Raw genomic sequence first — 13,958 nt, forward strand, 5'->3', positions numbered from 1 at the left:
ATATTTTAATTTTTTTAAAATGAAATTACAGTATGTATAAAAAAAATTAAATAACAGTGGTGTTGTAATAAGATTACAGGTCTCACTTAATAAGATTATTTGATGTATAATGGTCAAATAAAACTGTAGTTAAAATAAAATAACTATAAAAAACAAAATTAATTAGGCTGGTGTCGTGACACCGTTTTGGAACATGATACAATGTAAAATTTGCCGGTTTCTTGAGTTCACTAATGCAATCAAACTGAGTCGCATCCGGAAACATTGCCGTCACTACTCACTAGGCAGCCGTAGTCTTCACTTCTCGTCAGTCGTCACTGTTTCAGGCGACACTGCGAGTCGCCTCTCCGTCTCGGGCGGCGCTGCTGGAAGAGTTGCAATCAATTTTAGCGTGCCCGGGCATTCGGGATTTGATAGCAAAGCTCCGAATTCCATAAATCCCTACAATGATGGCGAAACGTATTCTTCCCACCAAGCAAAGGCGGGTCTGGCATGCCTCCACTGCCAAAAATTATACAGCCCGTCGTTTTGGGGCTATATATTGAGTTCCAGGCCTCCACGCGACTTGCGGGACTTCCATTTTCAATCATCTTCAACCTTCACTTCCAGGGGCTCTTCCGTGCATCACTCGTTGCATCGCCACTGCTACAGCCCACTATCCACGCAGGTCGCAGCCACTCGCCACACCCAGCACTTCCATATTCTCTCTACACCTTAGCCCATTGCTCCACCGTCGTCCATCCGTCCGGCACTCCGTCTCCAGTGACCGGCAAGTCGGCAACAACTTTCAAATGCTCAGGTTAGAACCAATCTGCAACCTTATTCTCGTAATTAGTTAGCCCTAATTCGATAAATCCTAATTCCCTAAAACTTCCATCTTCAACCCTTTTTTTAAAAAATGTATTCTGTGTATATTGTCCATAATCCATATGATTTATCAGTATGCTGTATATATACACATACATCCCAAAGAAAATTATTTTGTGTATATTGTCTGTATTCTGTAATTTCTGGTTTAATTATCAGTCTACTATTCCGGTGTCAGTATGCTGTATATACACATATAGCCCCAAAAATATTATTCTGTGTAAATTGTCTGTATTTTGTGTATATTATCTGTAAATTAAGTACTCCATAATCCATAATTCCATATGGTTTATTGGTTTAATGATTAGTCCACTATTCCAGTATGTTGTATGCTATTGATTCCAAAATTTCAAATTTCAATATGTTATTAGTTGGTCCACTGCTTGAAGTTTGAATTAGTAAATGTAATGTAGCAGGATTGATTAATGATAAACATTGTATTGGAATTTATAATGTATTTTATATTTGAATCATATTATCGGTGTTTGATAATTTGTCATGGACATTTTTGAATTCATTTGAACTTCACCCCACTCAAGAATTTCTAGATCCGCCCTTGCTACCAAGCTCCTCAGCAGCCGTATCACCCATAGCAGCAGGTTAATCTGCTCCCGGGTGCCGCCCTCCACCAGCTCCCAAAATGAAGGAAAACCCTCCACCACTGCCGATTCTGCCAACAAAAATCTCCAAGAAGAGCTGCGGAAGCTCCGAATCCTCCTGCAACAGAACCGGAGCGATAGTGCGAAGAGTTACATTGCCAATCTTGCCCAATCGAACTCTGTCTCCGAGCTTTACAGTTCCTTCTGCGCCCCCGTACCTTCACCGATGAAGCCCCTCTTTGCTGACATGCTTTTCTCTGTCTATGTTGACTCCAAGCTTCTTGATAAAGCAAGTGAGCTATATTCATTGATGAGAAAAGACGGTAAGTTCCCTACTTTGTCTGGTATCAAAGTGTTTCTTGAAATGCTGAACAGTTCAAGACAGTACGGAAAGGCCCTCGAAGTGTTTTCGGATGCGGTGAATGCCAATATGCAGATCGATAGCAATAGCTATAGTATAGCTATACAATCAGCCGTGAAGTTGGGGGACTTGAGAAGGGCTCTCCAATTGATGGATTTCATGAGAAAGTCTGGGTTGCGTATGGATGCCTTCGTTTACAATGTGGTTATGGGGGGATTGTGTAAAGAGAGGAGGGTCAGTGAAGCCCGGAAGCTGTTTGATGAAATGCTTGAGAGAAGAGTGACACGGACTAAGGTGACTTTTAATATTCTCATTGATGGGTACTGTAAAGTTGGGAACTTGGAAGAGGCTTTTAATGTGAGGGAAAAGATGAGGAATGAAAATGTAAAGCCGAACGAGATCACATTTAACACTTTGCTTAGTGGGCTTTGTAAGATGGGGAGGATGGAGGAAGCTAACAAGGTGTTGGAGGAAATGAAGACTTGTGGATTTGTTCCGGATGCATTTACTTCTAGTATACTCTTTGATGGGCACTTGAGGTGTGCTGATATTGATTCTTCTTTGGCATTGTTTGAAGAAGTAGTGAAGAAAGGGGTTCGAATTAACGAGTATACTATCAGCATTTTGTTGAATGGGATGTGCAAGAATGGGAAAATGGACAAAGCTGAGCAGATTTTGAACAAGTTGATGCAAAATGGATTTACCCCAACAGAGGTGATATTTAGCATCATTGTTAATGGCTATTGCAAGGAAGGCAACATGGATAAGGTAGTTTCAACTCTTGAAGAAATGGAAAGTTTTGGATTTAAGCCAAGCTGTTCCACATTTAACACATTAATCAATACGATTTGTAAATTGGGCAAGATGGAAGAGGCAGAGAGATGGTTTAGAAAGATGGCCGAGAGACAAGTTTCTCCAACAGTGCAGACATACAACTTCTTAATAAATGGTTATGGGTGTAGTCATCAATTCGATAGGTGTTTTGAGATTCTTGAGGAAATGGAAAATAGTGGGTTGAAGCCCAACGTAGTAACATACGGTTCACTAATAAATTATTTGTGCAAGGATGGTAGGCTTCTTGAGGCAGAAGTGATTGTCAATGATATGATTGGTAGAGGGGTTAAGCCAAATGCTCAAATATATAATATGGTCATAGATGGTCATTGCACCAGGGCAAATTTTAAAGATGCTTTCCGGATTTTGAATGAGATGGTTGGGAGTGACATTGCACCCACAATTGTAACTTACAATTCATTAATAAATGGACTCTGTAAAAAGGGCCGGGTAAGTGAAGCTGAGGAATTAACTCAAGAGATTCCAAAACGTGGTTTAACTCCTGATGTCATCACATATAATTGTCTGATCTCTGGTTATTCAGATGCCGGGGAGACCAACAAGTGTTTAGAATGGTATGAACAGATGAAAACTGCTGGTGTTAGACCTACCTTACGCACGTATCATCCCCTAATCAGTGCATGCAAAAAGGAAGAATGTGGACTGACGCTAGTAGAGAGAATTGTGCAAGAAATGTACCAGATGAATCTGTCTCCTGACAGAGTTGTATATAATGAGCTAATTTATTGTTATGCACTTCATGGAGAGGTTGGAAAATCATTTGCTCTCTGCAATAAAATGGAAGAACAAGGGATTCATGCTGACAAGATGACCTGCAATAGCTTGATTATGGGCCACTTGAAGAAGGGAGAGTGTCGAGAAGCACGGGACCTTGTTGACACCATGAAGACTAGAGGAATTGTTCCTAATTCTAACACTTATAACACATTGATTAGCGGGCATTGCAAGCTCAAAGACTTTGATGGAGCATACATCTGGTATAGAGAAATGTTTGAGAATGGTTTTCTACCAGTCATCAGTATCTGTACCGAGCTGATCTCTGGACTTAAGGCTGAAGGAAAGTCGAAGGAGGCCCAGATCATTTGCTCAGAAATGAGTGCTAAAGGATTGGATGAGTGGAGCTCAAATGAGGATTTCTCTGTTGTTTCAGAAGCCTAGGTCAAATGTTTTATCTACACTGCAGCTCTCCAAGTACATAACCAACTAAAGACATCGGAATTAGAAGGAAAGCTTGCATTGTATTTTAGTACCTATTTTCTCATCTGTTCTTATACAACAATATCTGTACATTCTGACTGGAATTCTTATTGTAGTTTGCATCTAGTGACTGGATGATTCATTCTTCATCAGATTGAGTTTTCTGTTTACATTTATATGGCATTTTAGCAGTCAAGTTCACATGTCTGTACATGCAGACACACTGGGTTACCATAATTATTTCTTCTGTGAAATAGTGCAAATTGCTAGCCGTGTTGTCTCTATATTATTGTCTAAACTACTGAGAATGAACACACACACACATATGTCCATGCTACAGCTGCTCTCCATGCAGTTGTGTGGATATATCAGAACCGTAGGATGAGTTCAGATTAGACGGATAGAAATCGAGAAATAGGAGAAAAAATGCGGTGACAATTTGATAATTTCTTGCACCATGTATATTTCGACAGTGCACAACTTATGATTGCTATATGATGCCTTTTGAATGATATGTGGTGCACTCAGTATTGCACCACTCAATGGTCTGTTGAACCTACGGTGTTTTTTTCTCTTTTTGGTAATGCACCACAGATCACTCATAAGTGCACCACACACCATGACACCAACACTTAATGCACCACAAAAATATACATAGTGCATAAAATTACAAAAATATCACCGTGTTTTTCCCTTTGTGTAATTTGTCACAATGTTTTTTTTCATTGATTTACATCTGTTTGATCTCAGATCATCCTATGACTCTGATATTCTGCACGATCACATGGAAGAGCAGTGTCGTATATAGACCAATATATATATATATATATATATATATATATATATATATATATATATATAAGATAAAAAGAAGTGATTGTTGGTCCCTTTCGTGCATTTTTCACCTTCTCCATTAATTCATTTCTTTGGTTTGCTTTAAAAAAAAAAAGAAGATAAAAGAAGTTATTGTTTTATAATTGCATCATATCCTCCACAATAATTACGTACTTATACTAAAATGTTGGTAACGTAAGACTCCTCCATGAATCGAGTGGTTCTTTCATTTCAATACATAAAGATAACAACACCTACGTTTCATTAAATGTCTTCAACTCTTCTTTCTTGTTGAATGGGATGTGCATGAATGGGAAAATGGACAAAGCTGAGCAGATTATAAACAAGAAGCTAGTCTCTAACATCTTAGAGCATCCACATTTGTTTTTTTTGCAGGCCAAATAAGAAAGAGAAATTAAAAAAAAAAAAAAAAATGAAAGAAAAGGGAAAACAACAATTATAACTATTCGCCTATTCCTCTCATTCTCTCTCCTTGGAGCCCATAAAAAACCATTTTTGGCCGAAATTAAAATTTACTTCTCTCTCATTCTTCTCTCACATCCGCCTCACCATAGGCTCCACAAAAAAACCAACAAAAATCTACTAGTGTGGATGCTCTTCTTATTGCAGTTACCTTCGTTGGAGTTGGGCTTTCACCAAAATATATGCATAAGCTTAAAATTTCCAACAATTAACGGAGACAGGGCAACACGATGCCACGAACTGCCGAGACATTGTATAGAGCTTTCACCAAATTTGAGCCTAAACTCTAAATTAAGATTGATTGAGTCTATAAGATACATGATATACTACTCGAATATATGGTAGGGTTAAATGTGGACAATATCGAAGAAGATGAAAGCCTAAGAGTTGAGACTAGAGATAATAGGCAAATTATGCTGTGCAACCGTGTGCACCACCATGGTGCACACGGTTGCAAAAACGACGCCGTTTTGATTAAAAATGCATGTCTCATTTTAAAAAAAATTTCAGTTTCGATTCCCGACAACAACATTATGTTGTGCATAATTTGAACTATATATTCAAGATGAATGAACTAAATATCTAGCATGAATGAAAAAAAAAAATTAGTTTCGACCGTCTAAATATCCAGAATGAATGAACTAAATATCCAGAACAAATGAACTAAATATTCAGAATGAATGAACTAAAAATCCAGAATGAATGAACTATATAGTTCAAATTATGCACTGACGGGAATCGAAACTGTTTTTTTTTTTTTAAAAGTGGGACGCGCGTTTTTAGTCAAAACGACGTCGTTTTTGCAACCGTGTGCACCATACAGCATAACGATTGGAGATAATATGAGGAGAGAACATAGAGAAATAGAGAAGGAGAGAACAGATGCGACGGTGCAAAGAAAGGAAAAATGATCTAGGGTTGAGGCGAAATGTTATATATATAATACGATGTCGGGTATGGATATGATATATTCACAGTGTATATTTACTCGGATATTCGGACGGATTGAACCATATATTTACCCACCCAACTCAAAAATTTATATTCGTCAAATTTACGAATCGGTTAAGGTTGGTAGATTTCAGATTCAAATACCTTTTTTACATTGCATTTCAGATGTTGATCTGGACGAGTTATTCGGATCGGTATAATAATGCTCACTTTTATAGTTGACAAGAATTGAACTCCACTTAATCACTCCTTTCGTGACACAATTATTTTGATTACATATATGACACTAGTTTTTTACGCGCATTGCGCGATTGGGATAATGCCCAATGCTTTTTTTTTTAAATAAGTACTTTAAAGTATATGAAGACAGGATTATATTGAAATTGTTCATGCATCGATAATTGAAGGTTGAATTTGCGTATTTAAATAAGTAATTCTTCTCCCAAAGGTTGAGTCCCCAACCCCAATGGCCCCCCACACTCCAGCCCGACAGAGCTTTGTGGGAAGTTGTAAATCACGGTGACTCAATGGTTCAGCAGACAAGGTCAAATGCTGATACGCACAAGGAATCTGCCCACTTTGGACATAATTCTCGCACTGCCGCCGCCGAGGTTCAAACTTTGGTCTCTTCTCCCAAATACTACGCACTAAACCATTGAGCTAAGCATGTGCGGGTTAAATAGGTAATTCTAAGTTTACAAATGCAAGATAATATAGTCAAGATTGATTATCATTGTCAATAAAATAATTGTATAGGTATGGTTGAAACCAAATACGGGACATAAGGGAGAACAAATAAAAATTAGGACATAAAATATTAAATATATACTAATATTGTTTGAGAAGATTCCGACATTAGGATTTGTGGTTAAGTTCTATTAAGACTTTAATATTAGAATTAGATTAATGGTGTAGTTATAATTCTATATTAGACTTTAATATTAGAATTAGACTAAGGGTGAATTAACGGAAAAATTAAATGGATAATCATATAATTAAGGATAAATTAGAAAATCTTAAAAGAAAAAAAATTAAAACCTGAACAATATGAACCATTCATTTGATTTAATAATTTGGCGGTCATTTTTTCTACCCAATGTTAATAATTAAATAAATTCGCTGGTCAAATCCGCTAACGCTAACCGCTAACTGCTGATTGTCAAACAATGACATTGCGAGGTAGTTCTCACTTCAATTTGTTGTGTGATTTGAATACTCTCTTTGTCACAAAATCTCTCAAGTAGTTAATATGGTTGGCTTTATTAATTATATTTTTTTAATTTTTTCATGGTATTAATAAAATACTTGGTAAATAAATATATAGCATTATTTTGTATTATAACTTTGATATTTAATTAGAAAAACAGTGCACAAAAAAGATAATAGATAATGTAGTGAATATAATCAATTGATGAATTTGAATGTAAAAACTTTACATTTGAGAAAAATAAAGACAATATAACTAATGAAAATATTTCTTTTAATTAATTTATTGATAATTAATAATTTTTTTTCAATGAATAAAGACATTGTAAGGATAATGTAGCGAATATAATCAATTAATAAATTTGAATATAAACAATTTTTATATTGAAGAAAAATAAAGACAATATAACTAATAAAATTATTTCTCTTATTTAATTTATTGATAATGAATAATTTTTTTTTTTTGAATAAAGGCATTGTGGACACATAATTATAAATTAAAGAAATGCATATGTATTATTTTTTGTTGTAACTACTAAATTATTATTTATATAATAATTTAATAAGAGTAAAATAAAGTACTAATTATGCCAACTTTGATTGGGATGAGGTTCGAACCTAAGACCTTGTTCTATTGAAATCAATGAGTAAGTTAACGGTGAACTAACGGCAATTCATAAAATTTTAACGGAATTAGTAACGATGTGTGGGTATTTTAGGAAATTTTAGTGTAAAATTTAAATCTGATCAATCTTTCAATCAATCTGAGCCATTCATTTGATTAAAATCTGTGACCGCCATTTTTTCTACCCATTATAGGCCTAACTCTCTTGGGCTCTTATTAGTATAGTAGATAGTAGATAGTAGATATAGTAGATATATGTACGTTAATTCAAGTTGATACTTAATCTATATATATATAAAAGTAAAATCCTCCTATGTAATTTTCCCGCTCAAACTTTTATAGTCAAATTAATGAAATATTTTATTGGTCAAATTAATAAAACTTCTTTGGTAAGCAAATGTAAAATGGAAATGTTATAAAAGCTATTAATTGGTAATATTATGTAATACCAATATACCATTGTGAAATCCAGTAAAGATAAATTGAAAAAAGGAAACTAATATTATTAATTGATGAAAATATAAAAGGATTCTAATGGAATAGGAAATAGAAATTAGGCAAATTGAAAAAAGAAAATGGATATTATTGATTGACTGAAAAGTATAAAGCCTAATTGATTGAAAATATAAAAAGAAATTAATTCTCACATTCTCTATCTCTACCTATAAATACAATGGATTAGTGACAAGAAAAATTATAACTCTTCCTTTTTGTACTGGGGTGAGTTCTGTATTGCGTCTTTCATTTTTCAATGGCATAATTCTTAATTTATGTTCTTATTTCTTTTCTGCATCTTTTGCAAATATTGCAGGATACAAATATAGAGACAATTGAAATGGTTCTGAGCAACTATTTACACGCATTAATGAGAGTTGATGACTTCCAACACCACGTGTGCCCACATTGTAGAAGGTACGCACAATAACTGGATAAACTAGAATGATGTTAAGCATTGACAACGAATTTATAAATTTACATGTAATATGCATTATTATTATATAATAGTTGACACTACATTTATTTTTTAAAATTATTTCTCTTTTTTTTTAATATTTATTTTAATAATAATATAATTGTCTAACTGTTGTAGCAGGAAGTCACAACGAAATTGTTGGTAGTCAACTTCATCCTACACTCATTTGGAATAGAATCAATGTTGGAGTGCTCCGTGTTGTTCATTTTTCAAAGGCAAGAGGTTCTGAAACAATAAACTCTATAGAGTGTGTAGTCCATGATAAAGAGGTTTTTTTTTTTTTTTTTTTTTTTTTTTTTTTTGGGTACTATGATCTTAATTTTAAATTTTTAATAGTTTGTATTTCAAAACTTTTAGTTTATGCATATGGTTGTTTTATAATATTTTCTTTTTACATTACAAATTCATGGTACTTTTCTACATATGCATATTCTTCGAAAGAATGTGATTCAAATAATGATGGATATGTTAATAGCTCTAAAGATTGAAGTAGTTATTCCAACATTCAACTTCACTTATAATTTTATATTTTGTTATAGTTATGTAATAGGCATTTCTCACTTCTCAATAAGAATATGTTTCTGGTTTTGAGAATTTTGGGTAATATTTACCTTAATTTACTACTACTTTGCACTACTCTTTGAAATTTTCGAAATAGAATCACACAGACTTTTATGAATCATTTACGAAAAGAATCAAATTTATGGATGTGGTTACATTTTTGCCAATTTTTTGTTAAGAGTTTTACAATTTGTATCATTTAACAATTTAATCATTTTTAATTTATATATAACTTAATAAAGCTTATTCTGTAACCAAGTATTTTGTAATATTTACGGTGTGTATATATATGTGTGTGTGTGTGACCTCACGATCAAAATAAATTATGAAACAATTTATGTATATAATTTTTCGCTCCTTATAATAAAATAATTCAATAAAGGTTTATATGTAAGAAAATAACCCGTAATATTTACCTTTTAAGTATAATTTATCCATTTAATTACTTTTTATTTGATAAAAATAATTTTCTAACCAAACAATTGGTAATATTTACGAGTTATTGAACCAACCTTCATATTTCCGGTTAAATGAGTACACAAGATGAAATATATGTTCATTGCACGAAATCTTAATATTAATTAAGTTGCCAAATTGTATATTGCATAAGAATTATTCATACCATAATATGAATTGTAACCAATTTAATAAATCTAAATATTAACAAGTATGTATGTTAATATTATTTCATATGAACGTAATACCATAATTAATATATATATATATATATATATATATATATATATATATATATTAAAAGTAAAATCCTCCTACATCATTTTCACGTCCAAATTTTTTTACTAAATTAATTAAATATTTTATATTTTTTAGTCAAATAATTAATAAATCTTATTTGGTAAGCATATGTTTAATGTAAATTAATTAAAATGTATTAATTGGTAATATTGCATAATTATGGTATTGTAAATGTATTAATTGTTAATTAATTTATAGTAACGTGAATATTATGTATAAGAATAACAGATGAAACACGGATTTGGAAAACGAAATTGAAATTATGCAAATTCAAAAAGGAAATGTATATTATTAATGGACTGAAAATTATAAAAATCCCTAATTGACTGAATAGAAAAGGAAATGAAAAATGAAATTTATATTATTAATTTATAATTCTCACATTCTCTACCTATAAATACAATCCATTGGTGACAAAAAAAAAAAATGGAGAGTTTTTTTTTTTTTTTTAAACCAGAAGTTTCAGTTTCTATGTTTTTTCGTATAAAAATTTTAATTGTAAATTTATATTAATAAATAATCATTAAGACAAGTATAATTTATTTTATATTGTGGACACATTACTTTTAATAATTTTGATTTAATAATATTATACCTTAATTATAAAAATTATACCTAATAATCTTAGTATTAAATGTCATACAATAATTACCATAAACAATGTTTAATAATTGACAAATTATATTAAGTGATAAAAATTACTATTATAAAATCTTTTATAATATGGACACATTATTTTTAATTATTTCGATTTACTAATATTATATCTTATTTATAAAAATTTGAAGTAATACATTTAGTGCTATTGAATATTGATTGACTAAAAATTATCTTAATTATTAAGGTAATTAATAGGTATTTAGCTTTAAAAAAATTCAAATATATGAATTATACATAGTAGTATGGAATCAATTAGTAGGACAATTATATTAGGTAATCGAATTAATAATTTACTTTTTTAAAATTATATCCTCTTTTCTATAATTATATATATACTTAATGTATAATATTATTGGCATAAAATAAATTATACTTACCTTAATATATAATTAATTTTTAATATAATTTTCTAATTTTTATTAATGGTAATTATTTTAATAATTTTTTTTCATTCTTTCGTGTAATTATTATGATAATTTTATGGAAATGTGTTTAAATATTGAAAGAGAAAAAAATATTAGAATTAATATAATTAATAAAATTATTATGGTAATTGTCACAATATTTATTAATTATAATTAATATAATTATTGAAATTGAGAAATATAAGATTTCTTCCCTAGAAATATTTGTGACAATTTCATTAAATTATAATTAATAAAACATGAAATATAATTAAAGAAATGAAAGTATAAAATTAACAAAACATGAATATTTATAATTTTTAAAAAATATATACATACAATTATACACTATAATAATCATAGAATATTTAAATGCTACATTTTAAATTTTTAAATGTAATTTTTTAATTATAAATCTATCAATATAAATTATAATTAATGAAATTATATTATATAGAATTTTTCTATATACATATTAATAAATATTATGTGTATATACAATGTATTATACAATCATATAAGGAAATGCGTCCGATTAGAGTTTAAATTTATTCATACAAAATTTAGAATTTATATTTTTTTTTTATTAATTTCTAAGTATAATTCTCTTAGATAGTATTCATATTTTTAGAATTATAATATATATTAAATACAATTAGGAATAAATCAACTTAATTATGTGAATTTTTTCAATAAATTTATCTAAATATGTACATAATTAGAGATTATATTAACCATACAAAATTTAAATTTATGTGAATTTTTTAAATAAATTTTGTATGTTATGAAAATAGATACTTGACCAAATATATAAAAGTCCAACTATATTATTATATTGTACATTATAATGTATTAAATTGTTTTCTATTTTTATATATAAAAAAAAAAAATTCCGTGCAACGCACCGGTAAAACACAATCGTTATACCCTGCACCATGGCGCGCGCAGCACTGTGCGTCCTGCGCATCCCAAAACGACGTGCGTGGAAGGGGGTTGAAGTGATTATGTGTATTTGTTTATATCATTATGTGTATTTATTTATATAATTATGTGTATTTTTTATACAGTTATGTGTATTTATTTATACAATTATGTGTATATGTTTATACAATTATGTGTATTTTTTTTATACAATTATGTATTGCATCAGGGCGCAAAATGCAATGCGCGTCCTGGTGCCCGATATAAATTGCCGGTAAAATATTATGTTTTTAAAAAATACAATTTGATAAATATCATAAATTAATTAGTACAATATCATTTCTGTTTATAATAATTAAAGAAAAATAAATAATTCAAATATGTAAATCAATGATTTCAAAATAAAATTAATATACAGTTACAAATAAATATAGCATTATTAGATGTACTTAAATTAGTTTTACTTTCTTAATGAAGTGAATTTTCTTTATCAAATTTTTATGGGAGACTAAGGGAGTGTGTGGGCCGCCGGAAACTATTTTAAAAAAATAAATACTTACTAATAAAAAATAATTTTAAAATATTTTTTAATCCCTCATAACATGTGTAAATCTTATATTTTTTAAAAATATAATTTGATAAATATCATAAATTAATTAGTACAGTATCATTTCTGTTTATAGTAATTAAAGAAAAAATAAATAATTCCAATATGTGAACCAATGATTTCAAAATGAAATTAATATACAGTTACAAATAAATATAGCATGATTATATTTAATTTAATTAGTTTTAATTTCCTTAATGAAATGACTTTTCTTTATCCATTTTTTGATGGGATACTAAGGAGTGTTTGGATTGCTGAAAAATCTATAATATAATTAAAAACAAAATTCTATTTACTTGATTTCCCGCTCAAACAATAGTAAATAGTAAATGTAAATTAAAAAAGGAACATAAATATTTCACAATAATTCTCTACATCATCATCAATTAAAAATGGAACAAAAATTAGGTAAATAGAAAAATAAATAAATATTAATAATTGATTGAAAATTAAAAATGAAAAAAGAAACAGAAATTAGATTAATTGGAAAAGGAAATGAATATTAATAATTGACTAAAAATAAAAAATGATCTATAATTGACTAAAATGGAAAAGAAAATTGTCAGATTATTGAATTTTAATTTTTCACAATAATATTACATAGTAGAATAAATCAAATCACAATTATATCATAAATCTTTCACAATTTTAAGCAATGGAACAAAAATTAAAAATGAAACGAAAATATTTCAATAATAATATTCTACATCATTAAGTAAAAGTAAATAAAAAATGGAAAGGAAATATTTCTAATAATAATATTCTACATCATCAATAGTAAAGACATATTTTAAACAATAGTAAAGATAAACTAAAAATGGAACGGAAATATTTCAATAAAAATATTCTACATCATCAATTAAAAATGGTTCGGATAGGTAAAAATATCAATGCATCTAATATTCTAATTGACTAACTGACTAAAATAAAAAAGAATAATTGGCTAAAAATAAATCTGATATTACTAATTGACTGAAAATATAAAATGATCACTAATTGACTGAAATTCTACCATTATATATTTCCACCCGAGTCACTCATCCTTTTGGACTAAAGGTGTTAGCTCTAGACGAAGATAGACAAGATTGTGTTGTTACT

General features: G+C 29.8%; 1 protein-coding gene across 3 annotated transcripts; it reads left to right on the forward strand.

Moving 5' to 3' along the window:
• Nucleotides 1-720: 720 nt before the first annotated feature.
• On the forward strand, nt 721-4,075 carry LOC109172677 (pentatricopeptide repeat-containing protein At5g12100, mitochondrial-like). Of its 3 annotated transcripts, none has more exons than XR_002052774.1 (3): nt 721-800; nt 1,405-3,920; nt 3,996-4,075. XR_002052774.1 is itself a non-coding variant. In XM_019321893.1 (2 exons), exons 1-2 carry the CDS (start codon nt 792-794, stop codon nt 3,838-3,840), a joined length of 2,442 nt encoding a protein of 813 aa, XP_019177438.1. In that variant the 5' UTR covers nt 777-791; the 3' UTR covers nt 3,841-4,055. The 3 variants fall into 3 exon arrangements, 1 of the variants encoding a protein (XP_019177438.1); XR_002052775.1 differs by having other exon boundaries at nt 1,405-3,907; XM_019321893.1 differs by having other exon boundaries at nt 777-799; nt 1,407-4,055.
• The last annotated feature ends 9,883 nt before the right edge of the window (nt 4,076-13,958 follow it).

The sequence above is a fragment of the Ipomoea nil genome, unplaced genomic scaffold, assembly GCF_001879475.1.
Source record: "Ipomoea nil cultivar Tokyo-kokei standard unplaced genomic scaffold, Asagao_1.1 scaffold0418, whole genome shotgun sequence".
NCBI lineage: Eukaryota > Viridiplantae > Streptophyta > Magnoliopsida > Solanales > Convolvulaceae > Ipomoea > Ipomoea nil.